The sequence below is a fragment of the Cyprinodon tularosa genome, unplaced genomic scaffold, assembly GCF_016077235.1.
Source record: "Cyprinodon tularosa strain WSP-4 unplaced genomic scaffold, ASM1607723v1 ctg537, whole genome shotgun sequence".
In the NCBI taxonomy this organism is placed as follows: domain Eukaryota; kingdom Metazoa; phylum Chordata; class Actinopteri; order Cyprinodontiformes; family Cyprinodontidae; genus Cyprinodon; species Cyprinodon tularosa.
Genome location: NW_024039271.1, coordinates 247,734 through 266,283, shown reverse-complemented (window position 1 = coordinate 266,283; position 18,550 = coordinate 247,734). Strand labels below are relative to the sequence as shown.

At 48.9% G+C, this 18,550-nt stretch overlaps 1 protein-coding gene across 2 annotated transcripts; it reads right to left on the bottom strand.

Annotated features, from left to right (window-relative positions):
• Positions 1–1,240: 1,240 nt before the first annotated feature.
• On the bottom strand, positions 1,241–16,974 carry atp6v0a1b (ATPase H+ transporting V0 subunit a1b). Of its 2 annotated transcripts, none has more exons than XM_038304517.1 (22): positions 16,730–16,974; positions 15,408–15,539; positions 15,252–15,330; positions 14,896–14,993; positions 14,681–14,809; positions 14,521–14,603; positions 12,895–13,021; positions 12,711–12,793; positions 9,806–9,899; positions 9,239–9,451; positions 8,918–9,068; positions 7,316–7,455; positions 7,084–7,247; positions 6,898–6,988; positions 6,602–6,720; positions 5,612–5,828; positions 5,072–5,179; positions 3,842–4,042; positions 3,422–3,439; positions 2,559–2,676; positions 2,300–2,471; positions 1,241–1,615 (listed from the first exon to the last, which is right to left on the bottom strand). In XM_038304517.1, exons 2-22 carry the CDS (start codon positions 15,522–15,524, stop codon positions 1,522–1,524), a joined length of 2,616 nt encoding a protein of 871 aa, XP_038160445.1. In that variant the 5' UTR covers positions 15,525–15,539; positions 16,730–16,974; the 3' UTR covers positions 1,241–1,521. The 2 variants fall into 2 exon arrangements, with proteins under 2 accessions (XP_038160445.1, XP_038160446.1); XM_038304518.1 differs by having other exon boundaries at positions 3,842–3,949; positions 16,730–16,971.
• Between the last annotated feature and the right edge of the window lie 1,576 nt (positions 16,975–18,550).

The following is an 18,550-nucleotide window of genomic DNA, read 5'->3' as shown; positions in this document are numbered from 1 at the left end:
AAACTGATCTGACCTTCACCCGATCAGACATTAAATGTTTTCTTGTTCCTGATGGCTTCTCAATCTGCTGGTCCAAAGTAGTCTGGTAGCAGAACCAGAACAGAGAGGCTGGGTGCAGTACTGCCAGTGGCCTTTAGGAGGTGTTAACCGGCTCTACTTCCACTTGTTGCTTTAACAAATTGGACCTTTGAAAGAAGAGGAGCCTGTTTTTCAGTGTAGTCCTGTTTCTCTGACTGTGACTAACTGGATGTGCTCTCTTCATCCTCTGACATGGGAGCTGGCTCGGAGCTTGTCTGCCTGGCTGTGTGTTTCCTGGACGGGGTCGCCTGTGGAGCTGGTTGACAGTTGCCTTTTGTATCTATGCTTCTTTTTCTATGTCTGCTTCTGTCTCCTTGAACCCCAGTCGGCCTCAGCAGATGGCCGCTCACACTGAGCCTGGTTCTGCTGGAGGTTTCTTCCTGTTCAAAGGGAGTTTTTTCTCTCCACTGTCGCTACAAGCATGCTTAGTGTGAGGGATTGCTGAAGAGTCAATGAGTCGATGTAATCAGCTGGTTTTCCTTAGATAGAAAACTTTTAATCAGTCTGACTGGATGACCTGGTGAACTGGAAAGTGACCAGAGATGACAGGTGTTGTGAATTGCTGCTTTAGAAATAAACTGAATTTAATTGAATTAAGCCTGTAAGACTTGATCTCATCATGTATGTACAGGTCACGTGATATTGTTGATAATGTTCAAAATGCTCAACAATTAAAGAAAATTTAAAAAAAAATTAAAAAAAGGGAGAATCCAGAGCAGAGCAGAATCTGCTTGTAGTTGATCTATACCAAGCTCAAGGCCTTCACGCCACTGCCCATCTGCCCATGGGTCCATATTTTGGCCAGATTATTCTGTCAAGGCTCAGAAAGTAGGACCCAGAATTCAGGCAAACAAAAGTGATTTGAAACAAAATGTTTTATTGATTTCTCTCTAATCTGCTGCTCTTCAGCTGGGACTGGATTACAGGACTCTCTGTAGAGGTAGAAACTCAGGGTAGTGACCACAAAACCTGGTTCTCAAGTTCAGATGGAGAAGGAAGGAAGGAAGGAAGGAAGGAAGGAAGGAAGGAAGGAAGGAAGGAAGGAAGGAAGGAAGGAAGGAAGGAAGGAAGGAAGGAAGGAAGGAAGGAAGGAACCATCATATCAATTTAAGAGAATAAAGTGAATAACAGCGTTTCTTTATCTTAATTTTTTCATGCTGCCTTGGGATCCAGACATTTCCTTCAATATGACCTTTGACCTGTGGATGGAGGGATGAGGGAATTCAATAACTAATAATCCACATCACTGATTAGAGACGGTTAATGTCCAGGCCAGATGTTTCCCTCAATCCTCTACAGATGTTCTCAGCAGGAACAGACAGGCGGAGGACCTGGAGGAGGTCAGCAGCACTGGGACACCACACTTCATGCACAACGAAGATTCACTAACAGCCACTAGAGGGAGACAGAGAGCCAATGAGGAGGACAGTGCTGAGGACGGGATCAGTCATCGAAGCGTCCCTCCAGGATGCTCTCAAAGGAGAAGGGGACAAACTTGAAGCCCTGGCCGGTGTAGAACTTGTTCTGGAACTCCACCCTGCAGAAAAGCGAAGACAGAAGACACAGGGTTACACAGGGAACCAGCACCAGGTCCAGTTAGACTGAAGCTCTCCTGGGTCTGCTGTCCTGGTTCCAGTTGTGGGTTTTATTTTGTTTTGAAGACTTTTTTTAATTCAACCACTAATGTTCTGATGATGGTTGATCCGACACATTTTAACGACTTTTCGCCAACATGTAACCAGGAATGTCTCCCAGCCGTGGAGAATTTCAGGCCTTCATGCCAGAGTTCAGGAGGGCCGCCCTCAGAGAGGGAGACATGTATCTGCTGCTGGCTGTGAAATGGACTCAGTCTGTTTGCACAGATACATTCCTGTAGAACTTCAGGCCCGATTCTGGGCTAATCCTTCATGGGGTCATGCCCTCAGTCCTCCTGTTGCTCCAGCAGTGATGTCTGTGTATCAGAGGGTTGGTATGCTGTGAGGCTCCACCTACTCTGGATGATAGTGGTACCAGGTGGTACCGTTGAGCCTCCTCCTGGCCACTATCTCAACTTTTCAACATTTAGATTTTATCCAGAGAGCATTTAATAAACAGGTCGGCGGTTAAGTCAAGGTCCAAAAGGTGGTAGAACAAACAGTGTCTGATCAGACCCGATGTGTTTCTGCATTCCTTCCTTATTGGATCAGAACCTGCATCAAACCATGCACCCGTGTGTACTGACCAGTGCAGACGCAAGGCGTGCAGGAAAGCAGAAAGGCCCTCCATGACGAGTAGGATGGCGACGGTCAGAGCGGCGAAGGCAGAGAAGATGATGGACAGACCGAAGAAGCCACCGCCGCTGCTGGACGACAGACCCAGGTGCATCACCATGGACCACAGCACCTCGGACAGCTCTGCAGTGGACAGAAGGACAGAGTCAGACCCCAGTGCTTCCAGTCAGTCATCAGCGCACTGTGGGCCTGTCACTGGGTGGGACTCACGTGCGTGGGCCAGGCTGAGGGCCCAGAGGCGCAGGTAGGAGGCGGTGTTGGAGATGCAGCCCAGGCAGTACTCAATGGTGTGGATGGCCTGGTGGACAGCTACGTCTCCAAAGTTAAACTGGAGACAGGAGACATCAGAACATCACCCAGAACAAAGAGCAGACCAGCAGCCTGTGTAGCAACCATCGTCATAGCGACACATCAGAACCAGAACAGAGACAGGAAGTGGCTCTGTTCTGGGTTCACCTCTAGGGGGCAGAACATCCAGAAACATCACCTGGAGTCCAGCACTGTGTCTGTCTTCCCTTTGTTAATCCATGCTGGGTTCTATCGGAACCAGTAGCGGGTCAGAACCCATCCTAACCTCAGGAGACTCCCCCGGGCCACTAAGAGGCACTCTTTGCTTCCACTGTTACTGGGAACTGAGTTCCTGGAACTTCCATAAATTGTCCTCACTGGCAGATCAACCACCTCACCCTGAGCCAGATTCTGGGGTAGAGTTCTGCTGCGGCCCAGTTCAGACCCGGTCCCTTTGAAACGACTGGTTTGGTTCCATTACAGCCATTCTTCTTCTCCTCAGCAGGAACACAGCTATTGTATCTCGACGCACCAAACGGGTCGGTCTGTTCTCTCCATCCGGAACCAAACCTGCCTTTTCCTGAGGAAGAGGGGAAGACTGGATGCCCCGCCTGCTTTCTGCTTTACAGCGGCCCCTGAGGGACACAGAACCAGCACTTCCTGCTCGGAAAACATCCAGAAGCAGCCATCATGGTGGCCGGTTCTGGAGGAACACCATCATGCCCATTACACAGACAGACTGGGAGGAGCAGCTCCACATGCTGACAGACTGCAGAAGTTCTTACCGGTTCTTCTTCTGAGTGCTGCAAAGAAAGGAGAGGAGAGGGTTAGAGCAGAACCTCCAGGATCCGACCCAGAAGGTCCCGTCAGAACTCCAGACACAGCCCAATGCTAAGCAGCTGTTCTTCAGACCGGCTGAGGTCCGGTTCATTCACTAAAGGCTGAGGTCAACCCTCCCTGTGGGGCAGGGCCTCCTGCTCGATGAAGCGTCTAAATCTTCTCTGCAGCCTCAGTTATTATTTATGAATAAGTGTGTCCTACAGACAGGAAGGGGAGGAGCATTCCTCCTGGTGGCGCCCAGAAGACCCGTCCCTGATCAGAACTTCTGTTTCCTTTCAAACATTTCCATCAGAACCTGGACAATAAAGCAGGACAGCAGACAGAAGCGGCGCCGCTAGCGCTGTGCGTACAGATGAAGAACTCACCTCGTCTCCTTCGTCCGAGTGCTGAGAGAGCTGGTCGTGGTCCATGATGCCAGCCTCGTCCTCCGTGGGCCCGTTGCCCACCCGGACACCTCCGAACTTCTGCGTGCCCTGTTGGGTGAGTCCGGTGCATGATGAGGACGGCCCTGTTTGCTCTAAAGACTGCTCTAGACTCTCTGCAGGGGGTTGTTCCCTCTTCTGCGACTAGATACAAAAGCCACAAGATCCGTGTATGGCATAGAGCAGGCCTCATGTCACATTACAGAACACAGAAACGGGCCTGCAACAGAACCACGCTTTAAGAGAAGACAAGGTTAGGGTGCATGGAGGAACATCACTGGGAACACCATCAGAACCAGAACCAGTCTGTCACTCATTGATCCTTTTCCAACCAGAAAGACCCTCTTAGCCAATCAGAGAGGACCTGTGGTCGCTGGGCGGATTCATCTGCTTCCTGTGTTCTGTTTGGTTCTGACTGAACAGCAGCTTTTATTTGACATCCAAACATCCAGAGGAACCAGCCCAGATAGCAGCAGTCTGGACCGTTCCGGCCCATGAAAGACCTGGTCTAAGTCCCGCCATCAAAGAGTTCAGGAAGCAGATGGGTTCTGGCTTATAGACCCATGCCTCAGTGAAGGTATTGATGGAACATGCTGTTCCAGGTCTGATCCAGGTTCTTCCAGGATCCTCCTCAGTCCAGAAGAGTTTTGGTCCCTCACAGATTCATCAGGAACCTCTTTGGGCTCAGCTGGTTCTTTTTGAACCATCTTAAACGACTGGTTGGTGGTCCCTCCCTTAGAGCAGATAGAGCTGTGGTATCAGAACTCCTGGACTGTACTTCAGAGGGGAAAGTCCACTTCTATCCACTGAACGTTTCCAACATAACCAGAACCAGGATAAAGCTTCTCCTGGATCAGAACATCTCCCACTGCTCTGTTTTGTTCCAAAGTTAAAAGGTTCTGATCGGCTGGAAATAAATCAACCTTCTGCCATCATTGTCCTCTTTTATGGACCAGGACTGCAGGAGGTCCGTCTGGGAGGAGTTTGGACTGAGAGCTTCCTCTCTAACTGTCCTCCTCAACATGTTTTGGAACCTTCATCTCCAGCCTAATGGGACCAGATGGTCCAGTTCTGATGGCACCAGGTCTTCTCAGGAGCCGGTTTCCACTTTCTACACAACCAGACGATCACATAGAGGCTGACAGGAAGTTCATTCAGGAGGACTCTACTTACCAGGTGCTTTTTCCACAGGTGCTGCCGACGAAGCACCATGGTTTTCACTACCAGCATACAGGGAACGCAGGCGAGAGCGATCAGCACCAGCAGAACCTGGATCCCCATCTGCAGAAGACAAGCTGCTGTTAGATGGAGCCCTTCAATGGATGTTTCTGGAACATCATCTCAGGGCTGCTGCTGCACTTCTTCCTTCCACTCAACTTTCCATCATTACGTGTGACTCCAGCTCCCTGTGAGCTCTGACCTTTGATCCCTCAACAGGCTATCACAGAAACGGACCGGAACCAGGTTTCTAAAGTAGAAACCTAACTGTAGAACAAAATCAGCTAGATAATCCTTCCTTCCTTCCTTCCTTCCTTCCTTCCTTCCTTCCTTCCTTCCTTCCTTCCTTCCTTCCTTCCTTCCTTCCTTCCTTCCTTCCTTCCTTCCTTCCTTCCTTCCTTCCTTTTTCATGTAAGCTGTGAAAGAAATAAACCTCTCCATGATATTCTAGCTGACATAGATCTATTGTGGGTTATCGTTTGGGTGGAGAAGCACCTGGCCCCTGTAGAGCGGCTTGTTGGTGGGGTCGTTATAGTTGAATAGACACATGTTGATGAAGTGGATGAGCAGGCTGGGGGCGTCTTTGGAGCTCAGAGCATCGTAGGCTGTCCACTTGTAGAACACCAGCAGGATGAGGTAGCCGAACAGACTGAACATGAAGACAATCTCTGGGATGAAGCCCAGGAAGATGTTCAACGGCTTCTTGAAGTAGCTGCAGAGCAGAAGTAGGAGAACATCATCATCATCATCATCATTCACAGCTGACTCCATCCGTTTCAGGTGAGCTAGCATCCCCGTGGTTATGAGCAGAGGGATGCTGTTCCTCAGAGTTTCAGAAATTTCATCCCTCAGTAGTGTGCTGAGAGTTTGACCCATTCCTGCAGACAGAACCTGTGAAACCAGCTCAGGTTTGTAAGCTCCGCCTCCGCCCACTGATGTTCTGTTCAGATCAGGCTGAAACACCCTGGACATTATCGACTCCTCTGATCATCAGATCATCCATGTTTTTCCTCCTGAGCTCATCTTTTCCATCCCTCCCTCCCTCATCTCTAACATCAGGAGTGAAACAGATCAGGAGTCACCTACGAGGTGCAGAAAGGGGCCGCCTCAGGGCCCTAGGGTCCTTTGAAAACAGAACAGCTCACCAATGGGCTAAATTTGAAATTTTACTTTATTCTGTTGCTCTTATTTTTTTTATCATGTATAGATCATTTCACCATATTAATCATAAAGAGCATTTAACAATCTATTTCAAAATAATATTTAAAGAAAAATGATGAATACAAATGTAGTTTAGGTGAATGCTGACTCCACCTGTTCATAGGTCAGTATTGGTAGCCATTCCTATGACTCAGTAGCCATGAAGTAGCTGCTCAGCCTTAAAAAGGTTGGTGACTCCCTGTCTAGAACATGGATGATGTCAAAGTGTAGTTAGTCTAATAGAACCTGCTACAGTGCCCCCTGTGGGTGCGGAGGAAAGCTTACAGGTGGTTGAAGAGGCTCAGAGAGACTCCGAACAGCATGTGAATGACACCCAGAATCACAGACATCTTCATCTTGAAGGAGTTCAGGAACGTCAGCTTGTTGGTGGCCACGTTCCATATCTGCAGAGACCACACAGGGGGTCAGTAATGGGAGCCAACTCCTGTTTAGGGTTACTGACTTTAATGATGTGACAAAGAGAATCCTGGAGGACGGTTTGGAATTAACCAGTGATCAAATAATGCAGATCATTCTTCCAAACAGAGACCAGAGATCTATAAGTTCAGTTAATAGATTACCGGGTCGATACCAAGAGGATAGGGCCCATTGAAGACCCCAGGAACAGCAGGATCTAACTGGAGAACAGCATTTCCTTCAAGCGTCTCAAACCTGGAACAAACAAACAACAGCTTCTCCTGTTAGGACAGAGGAACCTTAACCCTTCAGAACAAACATGACATCAAAGCCAGACTAAAGAGACTTACGTCCAATTGGCTCCTTTGGTGCTGAACATGGGCCTGACGCTCCAACCAGAACCAAACATGTTGAGAGACTTGGAGAAGCAGTCATTGTAGATGATGCCGGTGTAGACTGAGAAGATCCCCATCAAGAGGATGATGTAGCGGCCAGCAAACACCATGTTGAACATCTGAAAACCCAAACCACAGCTTAGAGAACATCTTCTAAAGAACCTAACAGCCTTCTGGGTCGTGGTACCTCATTGTCACTCTTCTGGGCCAGGATCCGGCTCTCTCTGAGGACCAGGTACAGGGCAGCGCAGGTCATCAGCAGTCCGTGACCCATATCACCGAACATCACCGCGAACAGGAAGGGGAACGTGATGATGGTGTATGGAGCTGGACCAGGACAGAAATAGTTTAAATGGTTTTGACCCGTTCAAGCAGCACCACTGATTCTGCGACCAAAGAAGCAAACATTAATATCAAGTTTAGGAACCTAAACCTGAACTTTGATTGGCCTCTGCTTAGTAGGATTCACAGAAACTATTCTGTTTAGGTTTCTGCTTTGGTCCTGGTCGTCAGTGGATCCCGTGGGGCTAATCCTAAAATCTGGTTGATTCCAAAGAGCAGAGAACTATAACTGCGATGTTTCATCAACCAGACTTCTTCATGTTTCTGGTAAAATTGAAACAGGGACCCAAGTATGTATCAATCCCATCCATGGACCCATCAATGGACCCATCAATGGACCCATCAATAGACCCATAAATGGACCCATCAATGGACCCATCAATAGACCCATAAATGGACCCATCAATGGATCCATCAATGGACCCATCCATGGACCTATCAATGGACCCATCCATGGACCCACCCATGGACCAACCAATGGACCCATCCATGGACCCATCCATGGACCTATCAATGGACCCATCCATGGACCCTTCCATGGACCTATCAATGGACCCATCCATGGACCCATCCATGGACCAACCAATGGACCCATCAATGGACCCATCAATGGACCCATCCATGGACCAACCAATGGACTCATCCATGGACCCATCCATGGACCAACCAATTGACCCATCTATGGACCAACCAATGGACGCATCAATGGACCCATCAATGGACCCATCCATGGACCAACCAATGGACCCATCAATGGACCCATCCATGGACCAACCAATGGACCCATCAATGGACCCATCAATGGACCCATCCATGGACCAACCAATGGACTCATCCATGGACCCATCAATGGACCCTTCCATGGACCTATCAATGGACCCATCCATGGACCCACCCATGGACCAACCAATGGACCCATCCATGGACCTATCAATGGACCCATCCATGGACCAACCAATTGACCCATCTATGGACCAACCAATGGACGCATCAATGGACCCATCAATGGACCCATCCATGGACCAACCAATGGACCCATCAATGGACCCATCCATGGACCAACCAATGGACCCATCAATGGAACCATCAATGGACCCATCAATGGACCCATCAATGGACCCATCCATGGACCAACCAATGGACTCATCCATGGACCCATCAATGGACCCATCCATGGACCCATCCATGGACCTATCAATGGACCAATCCATGGACCTATCAATGGACCCATCCTTGGACCCATCCATGGACCAACCAATGGACCCATCCATGGACCCATCCATGGACCAACCAATGGACCCATCCATGGACCCATCCATGGACCCATCAATGGAACCATTAATGGACCATCTAGTATCAGTCAGTCCTGGGTTCTTCAAAAATAAAGAATTTTCCCCAACAGTTGTGTCACTCATCTCAGAACAATAACAGGGATTCTGTATAGAACCTGGATTTATCTCCCGGTAGTTTCCTATCCCATAGGCATCAACAATGTTTTGGAAGCCTGATGTGAACTTGTTGGTCTTGTTGAAGGTAGGCGGCGTCTGCTTGGTCTGCATCCTATTCAGGATTGATGGAACTGTAGAGCCGCTCCGCTCCTGTTAAACAAAGAGTGTTTTATTAAGAAAAATTCTGCCCCAGCTCCGGGGGTGGGGAGGTGGGGGGCGGTGTCTGACGAACCAAAACCAGGTTCTGTTTGGACCCAGATCAGTCAGTGTATAAAGCAGCAAACTAAATTGATCCTAACATATTAGGACAAACAGCTCACCGTTCCTCTGCGCAGAGCAAACTGGATGGAGTCCAGGTCTGAGACGGGACACCAGACCTCAGCAATCAGACACTTCTGAGTGACATCGATGTTACAGAGGTTCAAGGTGTGATAGATGGCCTTCATCTTTCTCACTTTGACGAACCAGACCCGTATTGTCTTGGAGGCAGCCTGCAGCACACGCTGGTGGTGGTCCTCTGTTTGGTTCAGAACCTGCAGAGGAGGAGGAGGAGGAGAGCCATCAGGTCAGCAGTGACCAGGAAGGCTATGCTGCATAGGACCAACCTCTCCAGCTTCATCTAGCTGCTTCTTATCATTTAGCCACGGAGAAGGAAACAGTCGCTACACATGATGGCTTCATGAGCACATCAGGAACCAACCAAGGAAACCTGAACAAAGATTTTTTATAGCAGCCAAACAAAGAATTTCTTATAATTCTCCTGTAGAACCTGCACTGACCTCCATCAGTACCCATCAGCCTACCACTTAGTCTGATGTTCCATCAGTTCTGCTTTTAGATCCAACTCAATGAGTAAAAAAACATTGATGTGACAGAGGAGGTCTTACCATCTGGAGGTCGTCAATGCGGCTGTTGACTCCAGCCAGCATCTCTTTCCTCTCCTGGGGGGTCTCTGGGCATGGGTATAGGGAGGCACGGAACCTGGCGAACAGACAAAACAGAACCCAGCTTCTAAGACCTGTTATATATTTACCACCACGCTCCCATGGCAACGCCTCACTCTGATTAGCAGCTGGAATAAAGGGCTTTGATTGGAGAAAAAAAGGTAGAGATAAACTGAACCAGACTGGGGAGTAGAACCTGCTGATGGAGCAGTTGGTGGAGGAAAACAGAGTAGCTGAAGGAGAATTTGGCAGCAGGATCACAGTGAGAACAGAGATGGATCAGGAGCTGAGTGTTGAGCGGGTCTATAAGTGCGGGTCTATAAGTGGGTCCCTCTGCTTACAGAACCAGTCTGGAATGAAAAGCATCAGTGATTGCTCCACGGTCCCTAACTGACGTCGGTTATAGCTCTACGGTCCCTAACTGACATTAATTATTGCTCCACCGTCCCTTACTGACGTCGGTTATTGCTCCACGGTCCCTAACTGACATCGGTTATTGCTCCGCGGTCCCAAACTGACATTGGTTATTGTTCGACGGTCCCTAACTGACATCGGGTATTGCTCCACGGTCCCTAACTGACATTGGTTATTGCTCTGCGGTCCCTAACTGACATTGGTTATTGCTCTGCGGTCCCTAACTGACATTGGTTATTGTTCGACGGTCCCAAACTGACATTGGTTATTGTTCGACGGTCCCTAACTGACATCGGGTATTGCTCCACGGTCCCTAACTGACATTGGTTATTGCTCTGCGGTCCCTAACTGACATTGGTTATTGCTCTGCGGTCCCTAACTGACATCGGGTATTGCTCCATGGTCCCTAACTGACATTGGTTATTGCTCTGCGGTCCCTAACTGACATTGGTTATTGTTCGACGGTCCCAAACTGACATTGGTTATTGTTCGACGGTCCCTAACTGACATCGGGTATTGCTCCATGGTCCCTAACTGACATTGGTTATTGCTCCGCGGTCCCAAACTGACATTGGTTATTGTTCGACGGTCCCTAACTGACATCGGGTATTGCTCCACGGTCCCTAACTGACATTGGTTATTGCTCTGCGGTCCCTAACTGACATTGGTTATTGCTCCACGGTCCCTAACTGACATCGGTTATTGCTCCGCGGTCCCAAACTGACATTGGTTATTGTTCGACGGTCCCTAACTGACATCGGGTATTGCTCCACGGTCCCTAACTGACATTGGTTATTGCTCCGCGGTCCCTAACTGACATTGGTTATTGTTCAACGGTCCCTAACTGACATCGGTTATTGCTCCGCGGTCCCTAACTGACATCGGGTATTGCTCCACGGTCCCTAACTGACATTGGGTATCGCTTCATGGTCCCTGAGAGACATCGGTTATTGCTCCGCGGTCCCTAACTGACATCAGTTATTGCTCCACGGTCCCTAAGAGACATCGGTTATTGCTCCGCGGTCCCTAACTGACATCAGTTATTGCTCCACGGTCCCTAACTGACATTGGGTATCGCTTCATGGTCCCTGAGAGACATCGGTTATTGCTCCGCGGTCCCTAACTGACATCAGTTATTGCTCCACGGTCCCTAAGAGACATCGGTTATTGCTCTGGGGTCCCTAACCGACATCAGTTATTGCTCCACGGTCCCTAACTGACATTGGTTATTGCTCTGGGGTCCCTAACCGACATCGGTTATTGCTCCACGGTCCCGAACTGACATTGGTTATTGCTCCACGGTCCCTAACTGACATCGGTTATTGCTCCACGGTCCCTAACTGACATTGGTTATTAATCCACGGTCCCTAACTGACATTGGTTATTGCTCTGCGGTCCCTAACTGACATTGGTTATTGTTCGACGGTCCCTAACTGACATCGGTTATTGCTCCGCGGTCCCTAACTGACATTGGGTATTGCTCCACGGTCCCTAACTGACATTGGGTATCGCTTCATGGTCCCTGAGAGACATCGGTTATTGCTCCGCGGTCCCTAACTGACATCAGTTATTGCTCCACGGTCCCTAAGAGACATCGGTTATTGCTCCGCGGTCCCTAACTGACATCAGTTATTGCTCCACGGTCCCTAAGAGACATCGGTTATTGCTCTGGGGTCCCTAACCGACATCGGTTATTGCTCCACGGTCCCTAACTGACATTGGTTATTGCTCTGGGGTCCCTAACCGACATCGGTTATTGCTCCACGGTCCCGAACTGACATTGGTTATTGCTCCACGGTCCCTAACTGACATCGGTTATTGCTCCACCGTCCCTAACTGACATTGGTTATTAATCCACGGTCCCTAACTGACATTGGTTATTGCTCTGCGGTCCCTAACTGACATTGGTTGCCCTTTTGTTTCAGTCGCCCTCTCCTAGCTCCCTTCTAGATTCTTCAGTCTACGCCTGTAACTCATCTATCATCAGTGCTCCCATTGTTTCTGTTTGCCATATATTCTCCTTCTGTTTAGTCACCGTTTCCTGGTTCCTTGTCGTTTCTTTGCCCCTCATGTGTGTTTTGGGGGATCATTTATCTTATCTAGTGTTTTTATATCTAGATCTGTAGGGGTGTTATAGACGCGCCTCTAATCTGTTTAGGTGTTGAATGAGCCAAGTTGCTTGTTGAACGTCCTCATAGCATCCCGTCACCGGGAGCAGAGCGACATGTCCTTCAGCGGATCCTAGTCATCATGCAGACTGGACTTGTTGACACATCAGTCCGTGTCCTTGCAGCTAGACATGCTTGGAGCTCATTTTTCCCTTCTGGATGAACCCCTCTGTCTGATCTTCTCTGCAGTTTACCAGGGAGATGGATGTCTAGGTTCCCTGTCAGACCCAGATGGATTCTGGTACGCTGACTGCTGTGACACCCACCCCTCACAAATCTTCTTCACCCTGTTCTTCAGCTGGTCCCCCTGGAAGAAGATGATGAACACCGACTTGTGAACCTGGTCCCCCTGTAGGAAGCAGAAGATGTCAGGATGTTGGAATGCGGCTTCACCTTCATCATGTGGACCTTGGTTTATGCTATTTGCTGAGCTAGCTGCTCTCTACTGACCGTGGTGGGGTCCTCCAGAGGGTCCTCAATCTCCGCCTTCCGCAGGAAGACGTTGCCACGACACACCCTCCACAGCATCCGCTCGAAGGTGGGAATCCTCTCTCTGCTGATCACTCCGGCCACAAACCTGCAGGAACAGAGAACTTGGTATGTAGGAGCGCGTCTCCATCATCGCTCTTCTTCTTCTGATCATGTTTTTAAGAAGCAGGTCATGACATTCATCTGAGGTCAGACAACATCTCTAAATGAAGCTTCCATAAATCAGCATCTGATCAAAGGGGTCTCAGCCCTGGTTTTACGGACCTAACCAGCTTAGCTTTTCATGGAATTCTCTGTTCTGTCCATCATGTCCTCCATGTCTCCTAAAACAAATCAGTGGTTTTACCACTGCATTAAAAAATACAGTCATTTTTTACAAAGAACCTCTAATCAGGCTGCAAATCTTGGCTCCAACTGTTTTCCTGATCAGATATCATGTTGGATTTTCAGCAGGCTAGCCCCCCCTTCTCTGAATGCTGCCAGCTTCCTCTAAATGCTGCCAGCTTCCTCTTAATGCTGCCAGCTTCTTCTGAATGCTGCAGCTTCCTCTGAATGCTGCCAGCTTCCTCTGAATGTTGCAGTTTCCTCTTAATGCTGCCAGCTTCCTCTAAATGCTGCCAGCTTCCTCTTAATGCTGCCAGCTTCCTCTGAATGCTGCAGCTTCCTTTGAATGCTGCCAGCTTCCTCTGAATACTTCCAGCTTCCTCTGAATGCTGCCAGCTTCCTCTGAATACTGCCAGCTTCCTCTGAATACTGCCAGGGTCCTCTTAATGCTGCCAGCTTCCTCTGAATGCTGCCAGCTTCCTCTTAATGTTTTCAGCTTCCTCTGAATGCTGCAGCGTCCTCTGAATGCTGGCAGTTTCCTCTGAATGCTGTCAGCTTCTTCTAAATGCTGCCAGCTTCCTCTAAATGCTGTCAGCTTCCTCTAAATGCTGGCAGTTTCCTCTGAATTCTGCCAGTTTCCTCTGAATGCTGCAGCTTCCTTTGAGTGCTGCCAGTTTCCTCTGAATGCTGCAGCTTCCTTTGAGTGCTGCCAGTTTCCTCTGAATGCTGCAGCTTACTTTGAGTGCTGCCAGTTTCCTCTGAATGCTACCAGCTTCCTCTAAATGCTGCAGCTTCCTCTGAATGCTGGCAGTTTCCTCTGAATGCTGCAGCTTCCTCTAAATGCTGCAGCTTCCTCTGAATGCTGGCAGTTTCCTCTGAATGCTGCAGCTTCCTCTGAATGCTGCAGCTTCCTCTGAATGCTGCAGCTTCCTCTAAATACTGCAGCTTCCTCTGAATGCTGGCAGTTTCCTCTGAATGCTGCAGTTTCCTCTGAATGCTGCAGCTTCCTCTAAATGCTGCAGCTTCCTCTGAATCCTGGCAGTTTCCTCTGAATGCTGCAGCTTCCTCTAAATGCTGCAGCTTCCTCTGAATGCTGCCAATTTCCTCTAAATGCTGCAGCTTCCTCTGAATGCTGGCAGTTTCCTCTGAATGCTGCAGCTTCCTCTAAATGCTGCAGCTTCCTCTAAATGCTGCAGCTTCCTCTGAATGCTGCCAATTTCCTCTAAATGCTGTAGCTTCCTCTGAATGCTGAGTCTGCTTTACCCGAGTCTGAGCGGCGCCCCACGGCCGCCCTCACTGCCTTCCATCAGGGCGGAGGACTCCTCCAGCAGGTTGGGGTCCTCCATCTGGAAAACAGGCCTTCATTAGTGACCTCTGGCTGACCTGCAGGAGGAAGGACAAGGACGGCCTTAGCTCAGCTGACCTCATCGAAGAACTGCTGCGTTCTGTGCAGGATGTGCTTGAGCTCCGTCAGCTCAAGGAAGTTCTTCTTCAGAGCTTCCTGGTTGGTGTTGATCTCCTTCAGCTCGTTCTCCAGCTTCTCAAAGGTGGCCTGTGGAGCAGAAGTTCTGAGAGCTGAAACATGCTGAGCATCTGGACCTAGATCCACGCATCATAGATTGAACGTTTTGAGCTAACCTCCAGGTCGATCATGTCCCTGGGAAACGGGACTTCTGGGTTCTCTCCAGTGTCCACCATCGGGATGCTGGCCTTCTTGATCTCCTTCTCAACAAACCCTGTTTGGACAGGAAAGCAGAAGTTGGACCAGTAGAACCAGTGTTGTGATGGTCTGAACCCTGGTCCAGTTCTGCTGGTTCTGTACTGAACTGAAGCACAAACCCAGACGGCCTGAAGCCATCTAAGAGCAACCTTTGAGCTTCTAGAACAGAAACAAAGAGCATTGGTTCAAAGGGACCTGCAGCAGAGCGCTGGGCCCGGTTTCGCAGGTAGAAAGGTTCTGGTGTTGGTACCGTGAGTCTGAGGTCGTTACTCACTCAGCTTCCTGTCCATCTCCTCACATCTTCTCACTTCGTTCACAAACTTCCGCTGGAAAACGTTGACATCTGGATTCAGCTGCGGGAGGAAAGGATGGATTATTGATGGGATTATTTCTCAGAAATTAGAACCAGTCAGAACCAGTCAGAACTCACATCTCTGAACTGGACCATGCCCAGTTCTCCTAGCTCGCTGACGCAGCAGTAGGCGGCCTCTGACTGGAGGAAGAGCTGGGCCAGAGTCATCTCCTCACTCCTGAACATCTCCCCCATGGTGGCACCAGGAGTCTGGATCACAGCAGAACCAAACTGTTAGGAATCCAGTTTGTGTGGGTTGTTTTTGACTTTTTCTCCCTCCACCACCACGTGGTGCCCTGTTCTTGTTGGTCCTCCCACACACATGCGGCTGGTTGGCTCTTCACTGAGGACTATTTGAGCCATGGACTGTCACTACTTTGGCGCCAGAGTGTTTGCCAGTTTTGGGTACTCTAGCCAAGCTGAGTTTTGCTGAGTCTAACAGGGTCTTTTTTCTTTAGCTGAGCCTAACCTGTTTTTGTCCTTGCCTTTCGGCAGGAAGCCTTCCTGCAAGCTGGATGTTTGGCCTTCTCCCCCTGGAAGGATTGTTTGAGTCTCACAGTGAGCAGGGGAGTAACCTCCACAATTTCCGTTCAAGACCTCCTGGATTCCCAAGTGACAGTCCGCTCAATAGTTCCTCTGGGTCTAACCAAGTCTATACCTGTCCGCCCTCCATTGAGTCTCTACCTCCGGATAAACCCACACCAACTGGATTCTAGGAAGAAAATTTTCCCCACTAACGTGTGAGCCGTTTTCTCTGTCTCTCAAAGTCATCGTTCAAAGTTCCCACGGATCCTGAACTAACCACTGATACTTCCCTCTTCCAGTTCTGGTTCACCAGTACACTCAGTTTCCTGAATCCAACCCCCGCTGTCCTTGCCAATAAACCTGTTCACACTTTTACCCTGGTTCTCTGAGTTGTTTACTGCATATGGGTCAGATCCCTTAAGAAAATCATGACACAAACACAGGCTTATGGGCCAGAACTGGGCCAGAACCGGATCACCAGAACCGGATTCACCGGTCGGTTTGCATCAGAGCATCAGGAGGCCTGACTGGAGCTAAAGAAGGATTTTAATTCAGCTTCCAGAACCACCCTCCACCCCCCTCTGCTGCAGATGCCCTTCAGCATCAAGGTCGCCATGATGCTGCTCCTGCAGCTCCTGCTGCTCCTGCAGCTCCGCCTCCTCAGCATCACGCCAGGCGGCCTGTCCCTCCGCAGCGACCCGGTGAAAAACAGCCGTGAGGATGAGGGAGGCTGTCGGTGCGGAGGATGTCCGCGGAGCTTGGAAGGCCTTTTAACCAGAGTCAGTCCGAAAGCCGCGGAGAGGAGGCGGCAGGAGGCAGGCAGCTCCTCCTGCTCTTCAGAGGCTCTGACAGAGAAACGGGTGAAATAGACTCACCTGAAGAAGCTTCGTGTCTGAAGGTTTCTTCTCCTGCTTGGCAGCTAATGACGTCAGAGATGCTGATGCTGCGCCGCTCCCTGCCTGTCAGCTGATCCATCCGCGCGAGCGGAAGGATACATATAAAACCAGGCGGAGTTTGTCTCATGTTTCTGGAAACAATCATCAGACAAACATTGGAGTAAAATCAGCCTGATGGTGGCCTCCATGAAGATCTGATGGATGGAATGAAATGGATCTCAGATAATAAAGATCTTGGTGTTATTTAGGAGAAAATGTGAAATCTCCTGTCCAGGGGTGATGCTGAGAAACTAGTCCATGCATTTGTTACTTCAAGGCTGGACTATTGTAATTCTTTACTATCAGGAAGTCCACAAACCGTAGTTAAAAGCCTTCAGCTGATCCAAAATGCTGCAGCCAGAGTTCTGATGAAAATGAAAAAGAGAGATCATATCTCTCCTATCCTGGCTTCTCTTCATTGGCTTCCTGTTAAATCTAGAATAGAATTTAAAATCCTCCTTCTCACATATAAAGCCTTAAATGGCCAAGCTCCATCTGATATCAGAGATCTGATTGTTCCTTATGTTCCTAACAGAGCACTTCACTCTCAATCTGCAGGTTTACTAGTGGTTCCTAGAATTTCTAAAAGTAGAATGGGAGGCAGATCTTTTAGTTATCAGGCTCCTCTCCTTTGGAACCAACTACCAGTTTTAGTCCGTGTGGCAGACACCCTGTCTACTTTTAAGGCTAGGCTTAAAACTTTCCTTTTTGATAAAGCTTATAGTTAGAGTGGCTCAGGTTATCCTGAGCTACATAGTTATGCTGCTATAGGCTTAGACTGCTGCAGGACATAGGGACCCCTTTTTCATGTCAGTTGGATCTTCAGTCTCTACGACACATTTATAGCTCTATTAAATAAACCCGAGTCTATGGAGTTAATTTCCATTTCTAAACCAAATAATGTGGATTAAATTTAGAAAACATTTCATTTTGAAAATCATCATCAGATATGAATAATTATTTTATAAAGTTCCACAAAAATTGTGAAACAGTAAAGTTGGCTGTCTTAGGTGACGTGTCCCTCCTGCCTTCAGCACTGCCTCCATTCTTCATGGCACAGACTGAAGCAGGTGCAGAAATCTTCAGCATCACCCAAACACCAACAGCACAGTTTCTATTTGGTGGAGTTCCTGATGTTGGAACCTAGGAGGAAACCAGTGGTCATTGGGTTTTATTCCAGTTACCCTCCTCTGGAATCAAGGAGGCTGGTTCTTCCAGCTGCTGCTCACTGTGTTCTGCTGGAACCCTTCTTTGTGTGGAAGAACCAGCAGGTTCTGCCGTTTAGGGACCGGCCCACTCTTTATGCATGGTCCATGGTCCAGCTCTGGACAGGAGGACCTCGCTGAGGTAAAAGGAACCAATCAGAGGCTTCCAAAGCTATGACATCATCATCAGAGCTTCAATGGGTTCTTTAAAAGCGTATAAATCCTTATGTGACCTTCTGAGTGTGAAGCTGAATGTGTCTCTGACCGTCAGTGAGCAGCATTGATGCCGTTCATCCTGAGGAAAGGTTTAAAGTGGTTTAATGTGAGCCTTATTCTCTCTCTTCTGATTTTCAGGCTTTCTCTCTGAGGCATCCTGAACACCAAGCCTGGTTTCTAAGTTTAAACGGATAAACAAACATCTCTGCCATATGAGGCCCCGTTTTACCACATGTCTTGCTGTAAATGTTGGCTTTATTTCCTCTGTTTTTCTCCCTGGGGCTTCAGGCTGTTATAAATCATGCCCTGCTTTGCCTTTACCAAAGAAACTCTGCAGGGT